The 25,123-nt window shown below is 39.1% G+C and overlaps 1 protein-coding gene across 1 annotated transcript in view; it reads left to right on the top strand.

Moving 5' to 3' along the window:
* Nucleotides 1-24,834, top strand: part of LOC133524883 (dynein axonemal heavy chain 1-like) — a 67,575-nt gene extending 42,741 nt beyond the window's left edge. Inside the window, exons 51-86 of the mRNA XM_061861027.1 lie at nt 476-614; nt 2,171-2,333; nt 2,793-2,962; nt 3,677-3,898; nt 4,549-4,710; nt 5,140-5,317; nt 5,397-5,527; nt 5,918-6,023; nt 6,953-7,107; nt 7,503-7,691; nt 8,059-8,188; nt 8,514-8,661; nt 8,920-9,023; nt 9,590-9,666; nt 9,847-9,914; nt 10,027-10,156; nt 10,458-10,601; nt 10,742-10,908; nt 11,143-11,368; nt 11,748-11,943; nt 12,183-12,376; nt 12,730-12,884; nt 13,502-13,601; nt 13,948-14,080; nt 14,441-14,574; nt 15,060-15,201; nt 15,516-15,640; nt 16,008-16,172; nt 16,764-16,916; nt 17,612-17,747; nt 19,354-19,489; nt 21,233-21,328; nt 21,560-21,690; nt 22,261-22,442; nt 23,514-23,643; nt 24,231-24,834. Coding sequence (XP_061717011.1) covers nt 476-614; nt 2,171-2,333; nt 2,793-2,962; nt 3,677-3,898; nt 4,549-4,710; nt 5,140-5,317; nt 5,397-5,527; nt 5,918-6,023; nt 6,953-7,107; nt 7,503-7,691; nt 8,059-8,188; nt 8,514-8,661; nt 8,920-9,023; nt 9,590-9,666; nt 9,847-9,914; nt 10,027-10,156; nt 10,458-10,601; nt 10,742-10,908; nt 11,143-11,368; nt 11,748-11,943; nt 12,183-12,376; nt 12,730-12,884; nt 13,502-13,601; nt 13,948-14,080; nt 14,441-14,574; nt 15,060-15,201; nt 15,516-15,640; nt 16,008-16,172; nt 16,764-16,916; nt 17,612-17,747; nt 19,354-19,489; nt 21,233-21,328; nt 21,560-21,690; nt 22,261-22,442; nt 23,514-23,643; nt 24,231-24,445 — 5,332 coding nt within the window. The 3' untranslated portion in view covers nt 24,446-24,834. The remainder of the gene's footprint in view (nt 1-475; nt 615-2,170; nt 2,334-2,792; nt 2,963-3,676; nt 3,899-4,548; nt 4,711-5,139; nt 5,318-5,396; nt 5,528-5,917; nt 6,024-6,952; nt 7,108-7,502; nt 7,692-8,058; nt 8,189-8,513; nt 8,662-8,919; nt 9,024-9,589; nt 9,667-9,846; nt 9,915-10,026; nt 10,157-10,457; nt 10,602-10,741; nt 10,909-11,142; nt 11,369-11,747; nt 11,944-12,182; nt 12,377-12,729; nt 12,885-13,501; nt 13,602-13,947; nt 14,081-14,440; nt 14,575-15,059; nt 15,202-15,515; nt 15,641-16,007; nt 16,173-16,763; nt 16,917-17,611; nt 17,748-19,353; nt 19,490-21,232; nt 21,329-21,559; nt 21,691-22,260; nt 22,443-23,513; nt 23,644-24,230) is intronic.
* The last annotated feature ends 289 nt before the right edge of the window (nt 24,835-25,123 follow it).

The following is a 25,123-nucleotide window of genomic DNA, read 5'->3' as shown; positions in this document are numbered from 1 at the left end:
TATCGAGCTGATCTGATGATGGGAACAGGAGGTGGCAATGGAAACTCTGTGATAGAACAACGCAACCTTATTGTGCTTGGGGTTTTTAGAATTGTCTTGACAAGTATTAGATGGCCGTAGGAAGGAAAGTACAGTCCGTGACAGGTTGTACCAAAAATGATTTTTTTACCGAAAGCTTATTTATAACTTGGGATTGTAACTTTTTATTGTAATAAATGAATAACTAATAAATATATATTTTTTAATTAATCTTTGTAGACTGCGATAATGCTCAGTTTGCACTGGACTGGTTTGGCACTCTTGGCAGACAAATGTATGGTCGCGCCATACTGTAGTATGATCGGTCGGTACGGGTGACTAAATGTGGTCAACTGTATCGATACCTCATTGTCCATTTGAAGTCGATAAATAAAAAGTAAAACGGTTCAAATCAGTAATCAATATTCCGTCTTTATCATTATTTATTTACTAACAGTTTGCTACAAAAGAAGATTCGTGACGAGTTTAAGAGGAAACCGGCCGATGTCATCGGTGGAAGGCTGATGCTGTTTGGTGATTTCATGGACCTTGGCGCGGATGATAAGAAATACGTCGAAATCAACGATCAGGCAGAGGTCAGACATAACTTACTTAAACAACTTTGCGAACAAATAAAATTATTTTATCAAACATTTTGATTTGTGTTTATAAAGTAGTCTCACTACTAGTTTAGTTGTATAGATGGCAGTATCATCTCTCTCGCTACTCACATACATACACACATACCCTCACATAAACACTTTCACTTACATACAACTTACTGACACCTTTTTAACATATAATAAAATAATTTAATTTAAATTAGCTTTAACAATATGTAATATATTCGTTACAATAAGAACCACACCATTTCGATACTTCTCTGAGATTCCCACGTTACAGGCTGAGCCTATTGTGGGGATCAATGTACTGCTGCTTTTGCTTTTGCTGCTGTGCCAAATTCTTGAAATAAATATATTCTTTATTCTTCTTCTTTATATCGTAAAAATCATAATACCATAAGAAATTCGTATAGGAGGTGCAAGCATTCCCTTAGAGGTGTTCAAAGACGCCTAGTCTTTCTAAGATCACAGAAGCTGAGAAATTGGGTCGGGTTCCATCGTGATGGGTTGGCCAACGGGAGTTCATGGCGTTAGTCGCGATAGCTAAAGATGCCGCTTCGAATCCGGACTCCACAACTGGAGGGCTTTGACACTTTTTATTTAGTATATGAAGTTTATTTTAGTCTATTTCTTACTTAAAAATAAGTTTTTATACTTATAAAATATTCTATCAGATCTACCATGGATGAGTAAGATAGTGGAGCTATGTGTAAAGAAAAAACCGGCCAAGGGCATGTCGGGCCACGCTCAGTGTAGGGTTCCGTAGTTACTCTTCCGTCACAATAAGCTAAACTGGAGCTTAAAGTATAGTAAATTGTTAACCAAGGGATAAAACGGAACCTTTCACCCGAGTTAAAGAAATAGGCAAATTTGCATAATCAGTACCTAATTAAAGTAAGTCTTTTTACTATGAAGGGAAAACTTTTTGCGATAACTCAAAAACGGCTAAACTGATCATGTCCGCTATAGTTTTCATTTAATGTCTTTCTTAAGCTCTACTTCCACGATTTTTTTCATATTTTTGGACCTATGGTTCAAAAGTTAGAGGGGGGGGGACACTTTTTTTCTTTCTTTCGGAGCGATTATCTCCGAATATATTCACTTTATCAAAAAATGTTTCTTGAAAACCCCTATTAGTTTTGAAAGACCTTTCCAACGATACCCCACACTCTAGGGTTGAAGCGAAAAAAAAAATTCACCCCACTTTACGTGTAGGGGAGGTACCCTAAAAAAATTAAACTTTTAGATTTTATTGTACGACTTTGTCGGCTTTATTGATTTATATATCCATGCCAAATTTCAGCTTTCTAGCACTAACGACCACGGAGCAAAGCCTCGGACAGACAGACAGACAGACAGACAGACGGACATGGCGAAACTATAAGGGTTCCGTTTTATGCCATTTGGCTACGGAACCCTAAAAAAGGGTTTGGCGTAAAAGTGACGCTAGTTATAGATGATTGCCTGCCTTAATTTACACCGACAGATGAGACCCTGAAATCAAGCTAGCTACAGCTTATTTTTCACAGTTGGACGAGATTCTATCAAACTACCTAATGGACTACAACCTGGCGACCACGGCTCCACTGGATCTGGTGTTATTCGATGACGCCGTGGCACATCTATGTCGGCTGTCTCGTATCATGCGACAGCCCATGGCCAACGCTCTGTGCCTTGGTATGGGAGGGTCTGGTGAGTACTCATGCAGCGAAATATGGCGATTGGTGTTGGGTAGACTAGTTTATGTGCTTGATGAGAATAAAGTACCTACAGTTCTCAAAATTGATACTGAGTCCCACATTAAGTGGGGTGAGGTACTAGCTCGGTCGATCTGCACCCCTGAAAATCGCAAATCATCTGCCATGACAACTTTTATGTCAAAATCTTGAATTAAAAGATGTTCATATTTTTTTCAATTATGGTGGTGACCATACTTAGAAATCGACTACCAGATTTACTTTTTCATAAAAGTCATTATTTTCTTTGAAAAAGTACATCTGAAATGTTAAAATTCTATTCTACCCTAAATGTTGGTCATTATAAATGAGGGTTAGTCTTTTCCATTTTACAAGAAGCCATGGTTTCATTTATTCCAGTCTCAATGCACTTACGACAAGCAAACTAACTCTTTCACCTTGTAAATTCTTCCAGGTCGCCAATCGCTGGCTCGACTGGCAGCATTCATGGGGGAACTAATGTGCATCCAGATTGAGATTACTAAGGCCTACGGACAATCGGAATGGCGCGACGACTTGAAGCAGACCATGATGAAGGCTGGGGCCGATAACAAAGGCGTCGTGTTTTTGTTCTCAGACGCACAGGTATTACGAGACTTACACGACTTTAACCTTTTATAGGGCACGATAAGATATTATAAGGAAAATAGCGTCTTTTTGTGTATTTTTTTTGGAATTAGGGATTTCTTGTAATCAATTCAACTACATCGAAACTTGATGATCACTTGCGTTTTGTTTGCTTATCGCTTTTTTTAACATACTGTTTGCTACGGAAGGCCGCTTCAGAATACTTAGTTCTAGTTCCGAAAATATTTCTTTTTCTCACAGGTAGGTTGTGTTAGTAAGTTTCAGAAGACTTATTTATAAACGCTCTACAAGCCTCGATTAGCTAATAATCGTATGGATTAATCTGTCATTTTGACTTATTTGTATTTAACAAAAAAGAGATAATACAGTCACGTCTGAAAATATCGGTACGAAAAATGTGCCAAAAATATGTATACACTACCTTAATTTATGGGTAACAAAGTGGTGTATATAATTATATTTTTGGCACTTTTTACGTATCAATATTTTCAGACGTGACCGTACATCAATTTACTAATTGAGGCTTCTAGCGCCTTTAAGAATATGTAAGGGAGTTATTCTGTACACTGGTTAGGTAAATTTACGTACCTACTCTTCCCCAACTCATTCAAAATTTTGCACTTCGGTAATGCTCACAAGTTTTACATAAATTTGGGAAACGTTTTCGATCTTACCTTGATATAAACCCTACACTACTCTTAATACTCACAGATAAAAATGGAATCCTTCTTAGAAGACCTAAACAACATCCTAAGCTCCGGTGACGTCCCCAACATCTATGAAGCCGAGGATTTGGATAAGATCTTCATGTCTGTCCGTCACGCCGTGATGGAGATGAACCTGCCTGCTACCAAGACGAATCTCTTTACTTGCTACCAGAAGAGGGTTCGGAGTAACCTGCATATAGTCATCGTCATGAGTCCTGTGGGAGAGGTAAAAATTAGATTTTCGAGCCTAGTCGGTAGTGACCCAGGTGACCCTGCCTACAAAGCTGGATTGAGGACTTGAATTTGAATCCCGGCAAGGACATTAATTTGTGTTTATATTACGAATATTTGTTTTATGGTATGTTTATTTTCACATTTTGTATTTAAGTATGTATATATTTCTCTGTATTATATAACTAGCATTATTAAGTCTGCGAGTACCTAATTCAACTTTTTAGGGTCATTCCACACTGGCGTCTTTTGAGCGTCGGCGTCTAGATAAGCGCTATGGTAAATGGCGTCGCTGCGCAGTTGCGCCAGCGTTCCGTCGAGCGGCAGACTAGACGCCGACGCTCGGGAGACGCTAGTGTGGGGTGGCACTTAGTGTCACTCGTTGCCATGGTCATGGTTAGTTGTCTAGGGTCTATGGGAAAAACAACTCATATAATGCATTAAAACTCTTATAATCTAATAAAACATGTATTTTGGTGGTCATTCTCCCATTTCCATACATCACTTCTAACTGTTCCTAAGCTAACTGACAGATTAACAATACAAATAAAGTTGATCCACTATTAAAATGTGAGATTAGGTCAACTTGTATAACATTAATAGTCTTAAAGTTTTCTGGAAGACTGAATATGCACTTATTTCTAGATATTCCGCGCCAGACTCCGCATGTTCCCGTCCCTCGTCAACTGCTGCACCATCGACTGGTTTAGCGAGTGGCCCAAATCTGCGCTCCAGTCCGTCGCAAATCATTTCTTCCGAAATATGCAGGAGCTGCAGACCACTGACGAAGTGTACGAGGCTATGGTTGTAAGTATTTTAATAGAGCCGATCAAATGTCATTTTGAGATGCTCTGATTGTCAAAGGTTGACGTTTGACAATTCAGTGACCATAAAACATATGGGCGCAGTACAACACCATCTGCTTTGGATGTCAAACTAAGTAGCACGTTTTTTTCTTAGATTTTGCCTCTCTGTTAGAATCAATTCTCTTTGATCTAGAGCAACGAGTGTGTTGTTCGCATAGTGATGTAATCCGCGCCTCAATATGCACAAGTAACACGCTACGTGTGCAAGAACCACTAATATCTGATGCTACGGTGTGTAACAAAAATATATTTTTTTTATCGCATAAATGTCGCGATGGTTTGCCGATTTGGATGAATTGCTCCGGCCCCCAGTATATTTTGTTTTGTGTCAATATATTTTTCTCGTATTTAAAATATTTCTGGTTGCTAGTCTGTTTGCTGCTTCGCTCATCAAAGCGTCGTAGAAGCTAGTGCGAAATTCCTAGCTCGGCTGAATCGACTCAACTACGTCACTCCCATGTCCTACATGGAAATGTTGGGCTGCTACGCGGAGATGTTTAGGAAAAAACAAAACGATATATTGAAGGAGTCAAATGCTCTTAAAACCGGTAAGTTATTGAATGAACTTATTTTCATGCTATTCTTAAATGAGTATAGAATGTTATTAACTATGGATATCCTCGATAGGTCTAAACAAGCTGAACCAAACAGAGGTAGAAGTAAAGCAACTTCAGATAGAGCTGGCAGAATTGAAGCCACTTATGGAGAAGGCGGCTGAAGAGACCAGAAAAGTCATTGATCGGATTGCTATAGATACGGTGAGTATAACTTCTTACTCTTCTTAGTTAGGATGTTTTCTTTTTTTTTTTTTTTTTTTTTTTTAATGGAGGATAGGCAGGCGTTTGACCACGATCACACCTGATGGTAAGTGATGATGGTCTACGGTGGAGCGGGTGGTGGTGGTGGTGGTGGTGGTGGGTGGTGGTGGTGGTGGTGGGTGGTGGTTTTCCTTGGGAAGAAGCTTATTTGAAAATTAGGGTATTTAGCTATACCCTAAGAACTAGGATCATAGAGCAGGTTACACCAAGTAAACAAATTATCACCACCATACTAGTCTTGTACGCGTATATGCTTGTCACTTGGGTTAGTAATGCTACTTAAAGTCCAGTATTGTATGTAAAGTATCCAATAGTTTGTACTGATTTTAGGCGATAGCGGAGGAAGCACGCATCAAAGTAGAGAAAGAGCAAGCAGTTGCCGAAAAAATGGCTTCAGAAACAACAGCTATGGCTGAAGACGCTCAAAAAGATTTGGGTAAGGTTTTTAATTGTAATCACGGCTAACCTGTGTCATTATTTTGAGGGGAGTACCTAAAGTGGCTCAGCCGTGTGACTTTCAATTCTGAAGACGGTGTTTCGAATACTAGCTAATACCAATAAGCTTTTGGAACTTAAGTTACAGAATATCATTTTATGATTACTACCGTAAAACTACACAACTATAGTCCAATACTGCAACTATGGTCCACAAGTTCGAAAGGAAATTAAGTATCTATACCAATGTTCCTTTTGGTTTACTCCTAGTTTTACCTTCCATTTATAAACATACTTTGCCTTAGAACTACAAAAATATAGTAAAATACACACCTAAACGAGAAAAATTGAGTTTATTTGTGGACCATAGTTGGGAGCTTTGGACTATAGTTGGGGGGTTTTACGGTACTTGTCTTTTTCTGCCTCTAAGTAGAAATTTTCGAGTAACCCTCTGTAGGCTATCTTGGTGACTAATGTGCCCAAACCTGTCGTGTAAATGAAACGTCTGTGGCAAACACGTGTATTGCTGATGATGATGGTAGTTAGAATGAAACTTATAAAAATATAACTATGTATAAAATGTTAAAAACCCAACGCAATTACGGTAAAAAATACTTTATATAATTTTGGGAGAAGAAGTGATACTTTTCAAACTGCTGTGGATTGTTTTTTATCAATCATAGCTAAAAACCACCGCAAGGAAACTACCTTTCACGTGAAAAAAATAACAGCGAAATCAATCCATTCGTTTGAGAGCTATGATGCCACGGACAGACTATGACGTAAAACGTATAATAGCTCTCTTTTTGCGTTGGGGGTTAAAAATCATCCCCATAGATTTCCTCCTACTTTGCATAGGCCTCCAGAAGCCAGAAGCGATAGTGGAATAAACCAATATAATCAATACATAATATACTTCTTCGATTTCAGACGAAGCGTTACCAGCCCTCAAAGCTGCTGAGAAAGCACTACAAGAGTTGAACCGTAACGACGTAGTGGAGGTGAAAGCCATGAAGAAGCCTCCCGCTGGTGTCGTACTCGTCATTGAATCCTTGTGCATGGTTTTCGATATCAAACCTGTGAAGGTAAGACCACCATATGGAGAAGACCTTTAGGTTGTTGTCAAATCGGATGGCGACTATTTTCTGGCAAGGAATGCAAGTATAAAAGTACAAGTAGGTCCCACTTAATCAGAGTTCGATGGATAAAGAGAATTTTCATACTGTTTCTCTTACCCCACATGATCTAAAATTAATCGCTCATCGCTGATACTGACTATTCACTCTTGTCAGTGAGCATTTTATTAAAGAGCAAACACTCGCAAAAAATGGTCATCGCTGCTTTCTCGGTGATCACTCAAGTCGGTTGCAAAAGGCTGAACATCCTTGCCTCGTGTTATGGGCTAGGTGAATTGCCTCGATATTTGTGGTGATGCCATCTTCAGCTTAGCCAAATACGACAACTCTTACTTTCTCCGTAGGAGCAAGGAGCAAGTTTCGGGGAGAAAGTCCTCAACTACTGGAAGCCAGGCTCACAGATGTTAGCAGACCCCACCGCTTTCCTGGAATCCCTCATGAAGTTCGATAAGGAATCTATTACAGAAGACATGATCAAAAAGCTGAAGCGCTTCGTCACTAATCCAGACTATGATCCTGCCAAGATTCTGAAGGTTCGTTTGTTATTAATTATTATGGTCGCAGTTTATTTTACACCACAGGCGTGGGAAAACAAACTTATTTTGGCAAAACGCTCTGGTCAAATTTAAAAGTTAAGACTGACCTACTTAATATTTTCTTGCTCTACTGGCTTAGCTATCTGAAGTAGATACCTATTCAATATATTACCTTCCAATACGAGTTAACGCCAGCGCGCCAATTCGTCTGTAACCTTATCTTATGCTAGTTTTCTGCGTGTAGCACAGCGACAGGATGGTTATTGATCTTAAACTTAAAGCTTCAGCCAAAGCCAAAAATTAGGTATACAATTCAGTTCATTCCCGTGCATAAAATATTGAATGATTACATTGATTACCGTAGGTGTCAAAAGCTTGCCAGTCTCTTTGCATGTGGGTCCACGCAATGTACAAGTTTTATCATGTCAATAAAGCTGTGGCTCCGAAGAAGGCTGCTCTGGAAAAAGCCACCAAGGACCTCGCGGCTGTTGAAGGTACATGGCATCTTCATCACTTACCTTAGTTTGTCTGTGATTTGGGCAAAGAGTTAATGATTAGAAGTTATTACGAGTAGAAGTTTTAAAGTCTAGGAAAACAAAACGTGCTTTTTATTTTAATAGATAAAATAGATGGTGCCGTTCTTAGGCTTATCCTATTATATTTAATTTTATTTTAAATCTTATTTACGGAGCACAGCAGCATCACCTGTTAAACTTGGGAACACGATTTTCTTAGTCTTTGCTGTCTTTCATATAATACAATAAATGATTTTTTTAGTTTAGGTTTTGTGATTCAAGAAGTTCATGTTTTTCCTTACAGCTATTTTAGCGAACGCAAGAGCTAAAATGCAAGCATTGCTCGAGGGCATTGCTAAGTTAAACGCCTATTTGCAAGAGAAGGAGGAAGAAAAGAGAAAGATGGAAGATGACATTAACGCATGTTTAGCCAGAATGGATAGAGCTAACAGGTATTCTAGAGTCTGTATTATCTGTTCAAAGTTGAATAAGTAATAAAAAAAATGTTAAGAGAATAATAGTTACAATCATCAGCAGACAGTTAAGCGGGTAAGGTGATCTTGACATGACTTTATTGTTAAGAAAAGTTCGCCCACTCTAGTTAAAGTTAAAGCTAGTTAGCTTCTAAGCTGTTATTTGCGTGATTTGCGTCCTAGGACTTCTTAAACTTTGATGAAATTGGATATCAATATAGAATGTGTGTTTTTTAGATTACTGAACGGGTTGTCGAGCGAAAGAGTTCGTTGGATTAAAACGATCGCAGATTTGGATGTAGCTCTAGTAAATCTCATAGGAGACATTCTTTTGAGTGCTTGTGAGTTAACGGTCTTAATCTTATCTGTAGTATCTATAGGTTGTAACAAAAATTGCGGGGATCTCTTTAAGGGCATATTCGGTATCCAGTTCTGATAAGGAATAAGTAGAATAAAAAATACTTCCCACGAAAAAAAAAATCTCTATGCGGCATATCGTTTATGTCGCCTAACCCTCCATACAAAGGTCAAACATTATTGCGTCAAAATATTTTTCTTCTACTTTTCCTAGTCAGAACACGATACCGAATCGCGGATCTTCAATCTTTAAGCGGATCGCCAATATTTTTGTTACACCTTGTATTTTGATTTATGAATTGAGCGTTGTTCTTGATCTGTTCAATCACTATACCAGGCCATATAATATGAGATGTTAAAAAGATACAAGAGAGCGTCTTAGTTAAGGCTTTAGTGGAATAATAGTGGCAACACCGCCAAAACCTCAAACTTGGTATGAAGTTAATGGTAGTGTTGCTCTATTGTGTCGTTGCAGACTTAATTTAGATAAACTTTATACGAGTATTCGCTCTAAGCAATGATTTCTACATATTTCGCTATGTTTCGACAGGCGCTGTGGGGTACATAACACCTTTTACTGACGAGTTCCGGAGAGAGCTGCTCGGTCACTGGATTGAGCACATAGTGGTACGTTTCATTTTACTTGAAGATTATGCATGATAATCTACCCTAACTTTATAGATACAGAAGACTCATGTCGCATGCCAATTTCTTATACGTGAATTAAGCTGCTATGTTTCTTCTATGATTTCATTTAAACAAACTTACTTTTTTCACAATGCAATTTAAGTGATACCGACGTTACAGGACGTGCAAGTACCTCATACACATGGTGCCACACCACTGTCCGTTTTGGGCGACGCCGTTGAAATCAGGTGAATATTTCAAATTCAAAGTCAAGTGCTTATTTGGGAAAATGCATTTCTTTAAACTTATTCCCAAAAACATTACTCTTATTCAGCATAAATTTAACTTTTGTACCTTCAGAACTTGGCAAATGTACGGATTACCTCGGGACCCTCTCTCCGTGGAGTCGGCAGTTTTGATCTCGAATTCTCGAAGGTGGCCCCTCATCATTGATCCGCAGACACAGGCCAACAAGTGGATCAGAGCTATGGTATTATTTTACGTGATTTTAAGAAGTCACAGAACAATACCATTATCTACATGTTGCTATCAAATGATCTTAAAAATAGAACTACATATCTTGATGTTGAGAACCGCAAGATCAACATTATGTAAGCGTTAAATCAGCTTTAAAATAGCAGTGTGCTGACCTCCAATTTGAATTGCTGACCACTTGTCATGAATTACCCAAACCGGCTTAGTTCAAACCGTAGTGGCCGTAGTGGTCACAGTGTCTAAATGGCCTAAACTGAAAGGTGGAGTGTAACGGTTTTATAATCCTTTGCATTCAGGGAAAAATCGACGGCATCGTAGTCGTCAAGCCAAATGACCGAGATTTATTACGAAATTTTGAGTCAGCACTGCGCTTTGGAAAACCAATCTTATTGGAGAACGTTGGACAAGAACTAGATCCAGCTTTGGATCCTGTGTTAAAGGTAAAATCCAAGTTCATAACATTACTTCAAATCAATTTTGCAAGATAGATAATTATTTTCGATGGCAAGCAGCACTATGTTTGCAAGAATCACCATTTTTTGAGATTTCTGATTATGTCAATGTTTTTGCTTTTATTCAGCGTCAATACTTCCGGCAAGCTGGTCAACTCGTACTAAAGTTGGGTGATTCCCTCATCCCACATATGCCCGGCTTCCGATTATACATCACGACTAAGCTTCCGAATCCTCGTTATACTCCTGAGACATCTGTCAAAGTTCAGATCGTCAATTTTGCGCTAGTACCGAGGTAAGTAATTCGTAGAATACGTTTTAGCCTTGACTTTTAGTGCGCGGTTTGGAATTCGTTCTTATGGAATCCTTTTTGGGTGGCTCTCGGTCTCGTTTTTCTGTTTATTTCTCTCCTCCTGCTCAAAACTTTAATGGTAAGTATCTCCACTAAATTGTACTAAACAGCAGAAGGAACGCTTCTGTGTCTGCCGGAAGCTTACATAATTTAAAAAGTGTTAATGAACATTTCCAGTGGTCTAGCAGAACAACTTCTGTCAATCGTAGTGGCACAAGAGCGTCCAGACTTAGAAGAGCTGAGGGGCCAACTGATCGTAACGCGGGCACAAATGGCTTCTCAGTTGGCGGAGATGCAGTCGGATATTCTGTACGGATTATCCAACAGCGAAGGATCGCCTGTAGATGATCTACCCTTGATTTTGACCCTAGAAGCTATTAAGATAAAGAGCGCTGAAATCTTGGTTAGTCACTTTAAATGAGACTTGAATACCCTTATATTGTCAAATAACTTCCTTCGATTTCTCGTACAAAATAAAATGAAATATGATTTGTCATGAACTGTCATTAAAAGAGGTAGATTCCAAATTCGGTAACAAAAACAAAACTCTGTGGCGGTGCCATGGTCGCGTTTTTACTGCCTCTCACCATTCCTGTCACGTTCTAATAAGTATGTAAGGGTGATAAAAACGCGATCATGCCAACGCCGCTGGCTTCTTATAGGCTGTATTATGTATATGCACCTTTTCTATTTTTATTTATTAAACATATCTGATTTTGGGGCTTTGCGTTGGAAATTTCTTAAATCCTTTGATCTTTGAAAATTCAACTTTGATTCAACAGATAAAAGTAGAGGACATAGAGCGAACTACCATAGAAATTGACGACGCTCGGCAAGGTTACGTGCCCGTGGCCAATCGCGGGCAGATTCTTTTCTTCTGCCTCTCCGGGATGGCGAATGTGGATCCCATGTACCAGTACTCACTGGAGTGGTTTGTGAAGCTCTTTATCAGGTCCATGGCGGAGACGGAACCTAATGGTATGTAAAAGGTCTTTTTCTTTTTTATCAAGATGCCAATGTGCTCATAGTTTGTAAATAAAATAAAATTTTGAAGTAAGATTTCCAAGTTTTTGAGCTGGTTTGCACGTCGAGTGTGTTGTTTGTCCTATAATTTTATTATTGATATAAGCACTAACTGCAAGACTTAACTGATGAGACTGATTATTAGCAGGTATATTTCCAATTGCAACGCCAATAATTGTTAATATATTTCACAGAGGATATTATTGAGCGAGTAGAAATTATCATAGACCACTTCACGTTTTTGCTCTACGTCAACGTATGCAGAAGTTTGTTTGAGAAACACAAGCTTCTGTTCGCATTCCTACTCTGTGCCAGAATATTAATGGATAAGGGTGTTATCAGACATACCGAGTTCAACTTCCTATTGAATGGAGGTAAAATTGAGGAAGTGAGTAAAACTGCCTGAAAATGGCGAAAACTATACACAATCTATTCTATTTTTCATTATTTAAACTTACTCCTACTAGCTTTATGAGCCCTGTAATGGTGTCATAGTATCTATTTATTTTCAGTAACAAAGAGTGAACATGTTATATATATATCTTTCGGATTTTAATTTTCTATACTCGGAACTAAAAAGATCACAGACAGGATATGTGTATCGGCTCCAAGAACGGACGTTTTGCACACTGTTATCTTGCAAATATGATTAACTTTTGCAAAAGGACATTGTTCGAGCGTTATCATGCGCAATTACCTTTGAAAAGCTAGAACAGAATGTAAACACAACTTTAATTGTAGGAACGTGAAAATCCGGAACCAAAATGGATCTCCGAACGCATGTGGTTGGACATGCAGCAGCTGGCTTCCGTGCCGACAATGAAGCCCTTCGTTGACGATTTCCCCAACCAGCTGAAGCACTTTAAGGGTTATTACGACGCTATGAACCCACATAAGTACGTTTTATTGCCGATAACAATTACCTTTGGAAACAAATATTGATGAGCCCTTTTGTCGTACAACTAAATCGTCATTAAAAGCCTATAATAAAACTCGTCAGTGTACGATGTGTACCATACTCCTATGGTACCTTTTTTAGGGTCCCGTACCAAAAAGGTACAAAAGAACCCTTATGGTGCAACTCCGTCCGTCCGTCCGTCTCTCACAACGCTAAATATCTCGAGAACCACTTAAGCTATCCATTTGAAATTCGGATCAGTTATGAACAATGCTAACCCAGACACATTAAAAGTATTATTTTGTTATTTTATTTTTAATAACTATGGCAAATGCCCAATATGAAGAGGGGAATTTCAAAGTCTACTGACTAGCTCAAGAGGGGTATCATTTGAAAGGGCTCAAATTAAATTTAAATTCTATCATTTTTACGTGAGGTCTTAAAATAGTTATTTGCACAACAAGTGAGAAGTGTTATTTTTTGCTGCGAGTGCTAATTTTGAGTCACGAGCAGGATACGAAACTTCTATATCTACATCTTTTTACATTTAAGTATTTATCACGCACCTACCTTTTTGATTTTTTTACATCTACATTATTTACTGTACATTTTCAGGCTTGCGTATCCTAAACCGTTGGACACCCAGCTTGACTCTTTCCAAAAATTGTTGGTGCTAAAATGTCTGAGGCCCGATAAAGTTGTGCCCGGATTACAGGTATGTAGTAGACTTGCTCAGTGATTCATTCGCAGGCTAGCTGTATAACACACCTCAGATACCACCAGCGGTGGCAGCATGGTTCCATTTTTATCACTTGTCACTATGCCCATCACTTTCGCGCTTACATACTTGTTAGAACGTGACAGGCATGGTGACAAATGATAAAGAGCCGACTATCTTAGCTCTACAGGTCATATAAATTAAATAGGTATAGAGCTGTATAGAGATATTATCATTACGATGATTGAGATTTACTGTTTCCAAAAACTAATCCAACCTTATCGACACATTTTAAGTTTAGCATTTTACTTGCACTGTTCATAAGTTCATGATGTTTCAACAGGATTACGTTGTAGTGGGACTAGGAGGTCGTTTTGTGGAGCCGCAGCCAGCAGATTTGGCTGCGCTGTACGGCGAGTCCGACCCGCTCTCTCCTATAATCTTCGTGCTCTCCACCGGCACAGATCCGGCCGCTGGTAAGAGTTTATTACCTTGTGGTGGGACTGGGAGGTCGTTTCGTAGCGCCGCAGCCGACAGTTTCGGCGAAGAAGTTAGCTGAGTTTTAGGACCAAAACTTGTTTGCATATTACATTTCTACTTATTTAACATAATAAAAAATCAGCTTCATGCAACCAAGCCTTCAATCGATCCGTAACTGTCCATAATAATTTCTTACCAAGAACGCCTCAGTTTAACGATATACCTGTAAATAAAAACTGTTAACCTATACACCATGCTCTAAAAGCCCTAAAGTTATTTGGTAGGTTGTTTTAAGATAATCCTCATGTAGTGAATTTTCTCTTCTAAGGGTATTTTAAACTTAAGTTTTCTTTCAGATTTACTAAAGTTTGCGGATAAGATGAAGATGGGGAAGCGTTTTGAGAGCATCTCCCTTGGTCAAGGCCAGGGTCCGCTCGCTGAAGCTATGATGAGATTAGGTTGTGATTTTGGAAATTGGGTGTTCTTCCAGGTATGGGATTCTGCATACTTATATCCTATACTTAATGATGGTAATGGAAAAGAAGAAAATTTATGCATTGAAAATCAAACGAGCAAGTTATATAACAACTTGTAGACGGTATTATGTGAGTTCACAATATAGGAGTGAACTTATGCCAGGAGAGTACTTACTAGGTTTTAGTATAAGATGTCGCAGTATAATCGCTTATAAATATCGGTTCAAAAGACTACTATCCCATATCGTTAGGTGACAACCAAAACCCATTTTAACGCATTCACTGCCAGCAACGCATATTGTTCCTAGGCCACGCCCCCCCGCATTGAATGCGTTAATTACTATCATAAGTTCATGGTCGTAGTGAGCCGTACTACATATAATGTATATTTTCGTATAATATTTTTTTTGCAAGTGAAATGTGTTCAGGTTATCACTTGACGATATCTACTCACTTTTGGACCGCTTGAATACTATAATTTTATTTTACTTTTATACAGAACTGTCACCTGTCTCCATCGTGGATGCCGGTATTAGAGTTGAACGTGGAACACATCTCACCAGAACTGGTACACAAGGACTTCAGGCTGTGGCTTACGGCTATGCCTTCACCGCATTTCCCGGTGGCTTTGTTACAAAATGGTGAGTTGAATCTAGTGCCACAGATCTTGTCTTGGAGTGTTGTACAAAACTGTCCCTTACTTTCTCTGGGTATATGCTGGCTTTATGGTTGATGTGGACCATATTTTGCTACAATAATTGTACCTACAAGTTAAAATAAATTAGGATGTGGTTCATCTCAATGTTAATTCTAGTGATAGTTTCATAAATAAAATTGTGAACTGAAGTTAGCTGTCCTCGACATGCATATTTGTACAAAACTGGTTCCATTGTGATGAATTAACAATCTTTGATAAAAGTAAGCCAAGTAATTTATATCTATTTATTATTTCCAGGATACAAAATGACTGTAGAGCCTCCTAGGGGGATAAAAGCCAACTTACTTAAGGCTTACATGAATCAGGTTCCAGACTTTGCTGAGTATATGAGCTCGGGTGACTCTAAAGTGGCCAACTTTAAGGTTTTGTATCACTTTCATAATTCGGATTTAAACTGTCGTAAGATCTACTAACCATATATATGGCGAGTGATTAAAAACACGTGAGTTAAGCCGTAAAATTAGCGTAACTTTCATAATTCGTCAAATATACCTGATCCTGTAATAACATAAACGACACAAAATTCTGATATAGGTAATTGCTGCCTGCAAAGTTCAGCTATAAATACCTATGTGTAGCTCCTTTCCCGATTATTTGAGGTCTTTATAAGACAACGTAGAGACATAGAGGAAACTCAAGATTAAGAATTATATTCCTTCCTCCACGTAGTTAGACGTACCTATTTATGTAGCCCGGTTATAATGATTACACAAACTTGTTGGATTTCAGTGGCTGCTGTTTTCATTGTGCCTGTTTCACGGCGTGGTGCTCGAACGTCGCAAGTTCGGACCGCTTGGGTTTAACATTCCCTACGAATTCACCGACGGTGACCTCAAGATTTCTATGTCGCAGTTGCACATGTTCCTCGCAGAGTACAACGAAGTGCCGTTGAGGGTATATTTGAGTAGCTGTAGTTGTTGGAAGATGTTTCTCGGTGTCAGATTCCAGTGGCTTATCTCCTGTGCCGGTTCCACGTTCCACGTGGTGCTCGAGCGCCGCAAGTTCGGCCCGCTTGGGTTCAACATTGCCTACGAGTTCATCGACTGCGACCTAAAGATCTGCGTGTCCAAACTCCAAATAATCCTCAAAGCATATAACGAAGTGCAGTTGAGGTTGAGGGCATGTTTGAGTAGCTATAATCGCTTTTATAATATTTCCCGATTCTTATTGCTTTTTATTTTGTACTGTCTATTGTCCCTGTATTGTTTGTTTAAATAAATGTTGAACGGCTGGATAGTAAAGAGCAGCTGTACGACTAAAAAAGCACATACGGGCTATAATGTCGGATCTTCATGATCGACCGAATAGCGGTAAGGTGAATGCTAGGAAGGATAAAGATAAATACGCCATGGACTATATGACAAACACGACAGGACCTTATAACTTCTTCTGCTGTTAATAAATTTTGGTAACATTTATCTCTAATTGCCTCAATTGTTTTTCTTCTACTAGAAGTAAATATTATCTCTAATTATTGTTTTCCAGATGTTAACTTACGTTGCCGGCCACATCAACTACGGCGGTCGCGTCACCGATGATTGGGATCGGCGCTGCCTGATGTGCCTCCTCGGAGACTACTACGCCACGGCTGTGCTCACCGACAAGTACTACTTCGATGAGAACGGGTTCTACAAGCAGGTTAGATGATCTGACGTGGCCACATCTAATGTTGGTCGCGTGACCAACGACTTCGACCGGCGCTGCCTCATGTAACTTCTCGGAGACTACTACGCCACGGCCGTGCTCACCGACAAGTACTGCTTAGATGAGTACGGGTTCTACAAGCAGGTTACATGATCTGACGTGGCCACATTAACTGTAAGTCGCGTGAGCGACGGCTGGGACCGGCGCTGCCTAATCTGCCTCCTCGAAGACTACTAAGCCACGGCGGTGCTCACCGACAAGTACTATTTCGATGAGAACGGATTCTATAAGCAGGTTAGATGATCTGATGTGGTCACATCAACTGTAGGTCGAGTGAACGACGACTGGGACCGGCGCTGCATGTTCTGCCTCGGAAACTACTACGCGACGGCGGTGCTCTCCGGCAAGTGTTACTTCGATGAGAACGGAGCAGGTTTGGTGATACAACAACCTGTTGCACAGATAGAAACGTTGTGCACTGACCCTGAATAGAGTTTTACGACAAATATACGATCTCCTCACTGTTTTCTTTTATTGAAAACCGTCATTTCGTACATAAATTCCGAGAAAGTCATTGGTCGGTCGGAATCGGGGTTCAAACAATTCGAATCCCGGGATTCAGGTCTTAAAGACGACGACCTTAACGCTCGCAAGCCCTTAAAAAAAGTTATTGCTTTTTGTCCACATAGCAACACTCATCGGCGACCATCGACGACTATACGAAGTACATCCGCTCGCTGCCTCTCAACGACGACCCGTCGTTATTCGGTCTGCACAGTAACGCCAACATCAGCTACGCCATGTCGGAGACTGCTGCCAATCTCAGTATGAATTCGTTTGTTGACACAATTCACCTATCACTTATTACCGATAAATTTAGGACCCTGCTAAGGATTGGTCCCTTCAACCTAAAGGCGACCAAAACTGTTCAATAAAGGGCCAAACATTGGGGTGGTTTATCCTATATTTATAATGTAAGCTATATTTATTGAAATTAGCTCAAGTAGGTTAACCTCTAGCGGCCCACCGTGCTAATACTAGTACCAATTACCTACAATGAAATTTAAAGCATAATGCTTTAACCCTTTCCCAGGCCGCACCAATCTACAAGGTTTCCCAAAAAATCCAAATATATTCCAATTAATCCAGCTTTGATGATTCATTTGAAGACAAGTAACATTTCTAGAAAGTGTAATCTAATTTTAACCTTAAATCTGAATGCTATAGTTGAAATTCTAATGGCTCGTATGTGGTCGATAAATCATACTATGCCTGGAAATAGGTCAAAATAAATAAAGGGCCGTGCGCGTTGGAGGGCGTTGTGGCCTGAATCGGAAACATAAACTGTACATTGACACTTCACGCCTAAGCAAGTGCCCTCTATAGTTCGCGTACGTTTTGTACATTGTAGGTTCTGCTATCTTGTGGCCTACATTGAAAGCTTAAACTTCACATTTACACTTCGCGCCAATAAATGGGGGGCTTCTGTGTTGCTCCCTACAATTCATGCACATTCTGTATTAAATATAACAGTTACTTTTATTGTATCTCATTGATCTCATTCCTTTTTTTTATACTACGTCGGTGGCAAACAAGCATACGGCCCGCCTGATGGTAAGCAGTATCCGTAGTCTATGTACGCCTGCAACTCCAGAGGAGTTACATGTGCGTTGCCGACCCTAACCCCCTCCCGCCCCTCGTTGAGTTCTGGCAACCTTACTTACCGGCAGGAACACAACACTATGAGTAGGGTCTAATGTTATTTGGCTGCGATTTTCTGTAAGGTGGAGGTACTTCCCCAGTTGGGCTCTGCTCTAGATCTGGAATGACATCCGCTGTGCTGTGCCCTACCACACAAAGCGAGATGGCATTCACAATGCCCATATCTCTCTTGTGGACGTAGTTTAAGGACGTACCCGGGTCCTCAAAAAAAAATCGATTTAAAAAAAAAAAACAATTCGATAAATTTATTTTTATTTTGGTATAAACAATATAGTCAATGTTGTTTACTTATATTTAATTAAGAACATTACAGTATCTACAAACACTAGTCCTACTGTTCAAAAATTACCTAGATGTGAGATTATTTGCAATGCCCTAACAGGTTGTGTTTTCGCACTCTTTAATGTAACAACTATTATGTACCATGGTTTTGCAATAAAGATTTCTATTCTATTCTATACCATTAATTCAAATTAGACTGCCAATGTTTCTTGTATGTTGGGCCGCTAGAGGTCAAGTTGGCTTGACAAACTAGAGTCAGACAGAGCTAAGTTGGCAGCAATTTTCATAGCCCAGCCTGTGCAAGTGTTAGTGAACGACATAATTTCATGGAAGTTTGACGTTTAAAATAACACTTGCTCGGGCTGTGCTATCAAAATCGCTGCCAACTTTGCTTGGTCTGTCTCTAGTCACTTACCGCATGACACAGATACGCTGCGCAATTTACAACCTAGCGAGGCTTCTGGTGAAGGTGGATTGTCAGCTGAAGAGAAGACGGAGCTGGCTGCCAAGGAAATCTTAAGCTCTCTGCCACCGAAACTAGATCTTGGCTATATCGCTGCAACGTTAGTAGAAATATTGTGCTCATTTTGACCTTTACCATAGAAACCATAGAGAAATAATTAATCTTAGAGTGCTTAGTGTTTACTCCATGCAACGTTGCCCTGACCTTAATAATAACAAAGAGAATTTGAAATAGAGGTGGATTGTCAAAGAAAACTTTGTAGCCACAGTAAATTTACTGCCAGTTTTCGACACTTGATTAAAACTTTTAGAACGCCATTTGACTTTGATCCTTATTCTTTCACTGATATGTGCTAAATATCAAAAAGTGGCACCATTTACTAAATTATAGACATCGTTTCGAGCGACAATCCACCGCTATTTCAAATTCTCTTTGTTAATGATACGTTGTACAGCCACGGACTTTAATTGTTCAGCCATTTAAGGTTCAAGCTTATTTGTTTGTCAATACTGATAAATATTTGTAAGATATCTGAGAGTTGAATAAAACGGGAACAAATACAAAAGGCGGATTTAATGCCATGGGGCATTCTCTACCGCGGTGCTACTATGCCTACGTCTCAAAAATAAATTGCATGGCAACTTTCAAAATCATTTACACGCACGGCGTCTGCGGGAAAGCCGTGTGAACTATTTTGTAAGTTGCCATACTAATTTTACTGTCACCTCGGCAATCGATGAAATCCCGTATACGGTATACGGGAAAAATTTACGCCGTGTGCAACTCTGTCTGATTCAATTAACCTTTTCAACGCCAAAGACCACTAAAACGGTCATCGTCTGTCGTGCCCGCGACGCCAATGACCATTAAAAAGGCTATGGCGGACGTTGTCAAAGCGACTTTCCTACTGTCAGTTAAGCTTCATATTCGGTTAACTTTTTGGCGTCCATGGCATTTCTTGACACGTGTGGAAAAGCGTTAAAAAGGTTAATAAACATCTAAATCGATCGATCGACTAAATGATCCTGAAGTCTTCTTCTGACTTTGATGTTCTAACACTGACCTGTAAGATGATTTATTTATTGTTTATTACCTACTCGTACTAGACGATTTTGAGCTCATTACCTACTCGTACTAGACGATTTTGAGCTCATATCTTTGTTATTCCATGCGAACAGTCCCCCTGTAGGTACAGCTAGCTCCATCTATGATCGCTTATGAACATTGCTCAGGACTCAGGATGTGTCTGAGGGTTACTGTGGAACATTCAGACTTCTAGCTTTAGATTATGACCTCTAGATGGTGTTGTTATCTTCAAAATTCTTTAAGATCAAAGTGCCCAAATATTATCCATAAAGAGCATTACACTCCTTCCTGTAGATATCTTGTAACTGACGACAGGGATACCAGATTCACGCAGAAGTGAGATCGAGATATGTCCATTGTGTTTAACGTATTGCAGAATCTCTGTCGTCAGTTACTAAATTCAGGAAGGTAAGTAGAGTCAGATCTAGCTAAGTTGGCAGTGATTTTGATAGCCCAGTGCAAGAACTAAACATCATAATTTAATAGAAGTGTGGCGTTTAAAATAACACCTGCACTGTCTAGGCTGTCAAAATCGCTGCCAACTTATCTTGGTCTGACTCAAAGCTCTTCTGCTCTTGATCTGCTAAGTTGGTAACGTTGTTGTTGCAAACCGTGTTAGCTATTGTCCATTTGTACTGAGAGTTAACGATTGACATGTTAGCTAAGCACCAAGTTACCATCTATGTTACTATGCCATACGGTACATACGCCATGGCACCTTTTGGAACACTATTGTATATCCTTACTCTGTCAACAGGTACCCGGTGTCTTACAAGGAGTCCCTGAACACAGTACTTATCCAGGAGGCGATTCGATACAACCGCTTATTAGGAGTCATCTCAACTTCCCTAAAGTGAGTACATGTTTGACAATTCTAAATCATTCAAGTCATAAAGTGAAAAAGAACTACAGGTTATTTTTTGTCAACTTGTCAATTTATATTAGGAGATAAAACTACGCAACGTAAGTAATAAGAAACTTACAAAAATAAGTGAAATTCCATCAAGAGCAGTTTTATGTAAAATGTCGCCAAGACGAGACCTTAGCCAAATAATTGTACAAATCAGGCTTTTATTCTTGCCAGTGATCTCCTGAAGGCGTTAAAGGGTTTGGTGGTGATGTCCCAGGCGCTTGAGAACATGTCCAATAGCCTGGCGATCAACGTGGTGCCTGTTATGTGGAGCTCCAAGGCGTATCCCTCCCTCAAACCGTTGGGTAACTCATACAGACATATTTCGATACAAATACTCATTATCGTGCATCTTATACCTTTTACTTCTAACTGGTTAATATTATACTACAGTTGATCGTTTCTTACGCACGAGTAGAGTTAAACAACAGAACATACCGAATACATTTTTGTTTGTAATAGCCAGAAAGTGTTATAATTATTAGTAATGTTCTAAAGAATTTTGAATAGAAGATGCATAGCAGGTAAATCTCCCCTTTGGCATTGAAAATATAAGATAATGAGGCATATTGATATAAAAAAATGCGATGTGATAAAATATTATAATTTCCAAGAAATGTGTGTATTCAGGTAGAAATAGGCCCCAATTTTTTTTTAAATTTGCCGCTTTTTTCTACTGACGGCAATGGCTTGACAGACTATATATAATTATTAAAATTGTATTTCTCTATGTAATTAATTGTAATATTCTTTTGAAGAAATTAATTCTTCAACTATAGATTACTTGAAAAAGGACTCTTATAATTTAAATCACTAGGTCCTCTTGGGGAAATCTTAAAATAAAGCATCTACCGCAGACTTACCCACTGTTTCAGCGGCATGGGTGAAGGACCTAATTCTCCGCGTGAAGTTCATGCAAGACTGGACCGACAACGGAATACCGAAGGTGTTCTGGATATCTGGCTTCTACTTCCCGCAAGCTTTCCTCACGGGGGCCTTGCAGAACTACGCCAGGAAACACGTCATTGCCATCGACACCGTCGGATATGGCTTTGAGGTTAGTTACTTGCATACTTAATTCATCTTTTGTTGATAGATTGTACTAACGTTAATATAATAGGTTTTTTAAATAAAGATATTGATGTTTTTTTTTTATATTGTGGAACGTACCACATTACAATTTATTAATTGCATTGTGGAACGTACCACATTACAATTTATAAATTGTATACAGGATGTTCATGTAATTTACGGTCTGAATATATAGGTCATACTGACCAACTTTTACTATGGGACCAACACCGAAATCGCGAAAAAAATATTACTCTCCCATAGAAAATGTTAAGGTCAGTATAACCTATATATTCACTCCGTAAATTATTGCAGGTGACTAAATAAACACTCTGTATACAGAATAGATGTCAATCACAATTAAAAGTTAACTGTGATCAACTCTGGCCAACGTGGGACTCGAACCCGGCACATCTTTGGATTGCCGGGCCAAACGCATTGCCAATTTTGCCAGCTGATCATCCGTCTCAACAGATCGTCGTACAATAGATTATTTTATCATGTGGCTGTTGCAATGATTTCATTAAATAGTCGGTTGGCTATATTATGAAAAAGTCAAACCTTAATACCTATATCATGAAGTGATAAATTCTAAAATTTCATATCGTGAAATCATTAATATCTACAATCTCTCACACACACACACACACACACACACACACACACACACACACACACACACACACACACACACACACACACACACACACGAGGGATTTAACGTTTTCACGTTTCAGTTTTTATCTTGATCTGTTTCTCTTTATTTATACGTTTTGTATGCTTTGTATATAGCTTTGCAGAATTCTTAATGTAGCTTTCAATAAAATATTAATTTGATGTTTACGTAACATATATACTCATAAATGTAGCACAATATTGTTAACATTCTTCAGATAAGGAAGAGCGGTACCTCCTGGCACAAGCTATATTAAAGCTTAAAAGGAGGTTCCAATCACTAACTTTAAGATGATTATTGTGAAAGTAAAATAAACATTTTTGATTTTTTGATTTGATTTGATTTGATCTGGTCATGATATTTCGTTTATGTTTCTCTTAGGCATTAGCCGCTGCACCAGCGAAGAAATACGACGATGGTTGCTGCGTCCGAGGATTGTACCTGGAAGGCGCTCGCTGGAACATGGGTGATATGTCGCTCGAGGAAAGCAGACCCAAGGAGTTGTACACAGGTGATTCTTTATCAGTAATATTTAAGTGTCAGTGTGCGCTTGTAACGCAACAACTTGGCTCAGCAGAATTAGCAATTGCAGGTACAGCCGCCATCAGATATGTTGTCAAGGCGCTCGAGTACGTGTTCAGATATTTTGGAATACCTCGGCAGCTCCGATATATCTGATGGCAACTTTACATAATTATAACAATATACCTACGCGAAATGCCACCTTTACTTACGATATTAGAGGTACTTACGAATCTTACCGCACATAAACTACTTACCTAATAATTCACCCCAGCCGTTAAAGTACAGTCATTGGTCCATATTGTATAGGTGAGTCACTATTACCGTTATAACCCTTGGAGGGGTAGGACATCGACTCCCGATCGATTATGTCATTTAAATTTCAAATTTGATTTAATTGAAATAAAATCAAAATTCCATTAACTCAAAAACGACATATGCCACCTGAAAAGTTAAATTTTATATGTATATAAATATATGTTGCCCTATTTTTATTTTCTACTTTGAATAGGGGTACAAGAAATTTTCTTGTACCCCTGTAAGCCAGACTCATAACATATATGTTATAACTGACAGATATGGCGATAATCTACATGAAACCAGAAGTCGGTCACAAACTAGCGCAGGGCTTATATTGCTGTCCCACCTACAAGACTTTGGTGCGAGCTGGCACATTGTCTACCACGGGCCATTCCACAAACTACGTGATGACCATCGAGTTGCCCACGCACAAGCCGCAAGCGCACTGGATCAAGCGCGGCGTCGCGCTTTTCTGCGCACTGGACTACTAAAACTATTTAGTAAGCGATGGGGACCGTATGTCGACTGAAGGCAGAACTAAAACCCCCGGCAGACCTCGATTATTGGTTCAGTGTCAATGTCGTGTTCTAGGCCACCAACTGGCTGACCCTCTGCGCACGGTTCCTATAATGCTCGATCACATTAAATATAAATGTGAGTGAATGATGCGCGCAATGCTTTGTCAGATTAGAACTGGACGCATCTTTACTGGACTAATGGTTTATGGACACTTTAACATGTATGAGTAATTTACAACATGAGCATTTTGAGCAAACTAAAACTTGTGTCAATAACAGGTTTAAATGTGTTATTCTGTCGTTGGTTAATAATTTATAATTATGTTAATGGTAATATATGTATAATATATGATTTTTTGCAATCGGTTTTTCATTTAGGTACTGGTCCTTATCTTGTCTGATTTATGATCAAGTCTTTAAATTTCGATGATATATAGCTGTTTGGGAGTCATCATCATCACAGGCCTTTGCGTCTATTGCAGACGATTACCAGATGTTTGGAAGTACCAAAAACATAATCGAAAAGTCTAAACCAGGGATCGGAACCGGTTTTTGGAAAAACTTTGATATAAACATATATTTCGGTTTATTTTATACTCTAAATATAGGACTCGGTTGTGTTTTTAGATAACGACTTCGTATTATTAGATT

Source organism: Cydia pomonella, chromosome 14 (genome assembly GCF_033807575.1).
Source record: "Cydia pomonella isolate Wapato2018A chromosome 14, ilCydPomo1, whole genome shotgun sequence".
NCBI classification, from domain to species: Eukaryota; Metazoa; Arthropoda; class Insecta; order Lepidoptera; family Tortricidae; genus Cydia; species Cydia pomonella.
The sequence above is the reverse complement of the archived record's forward strand: the minus strand, read 5'-3'. Positions and strand labels throughout refer to the sequence as shown.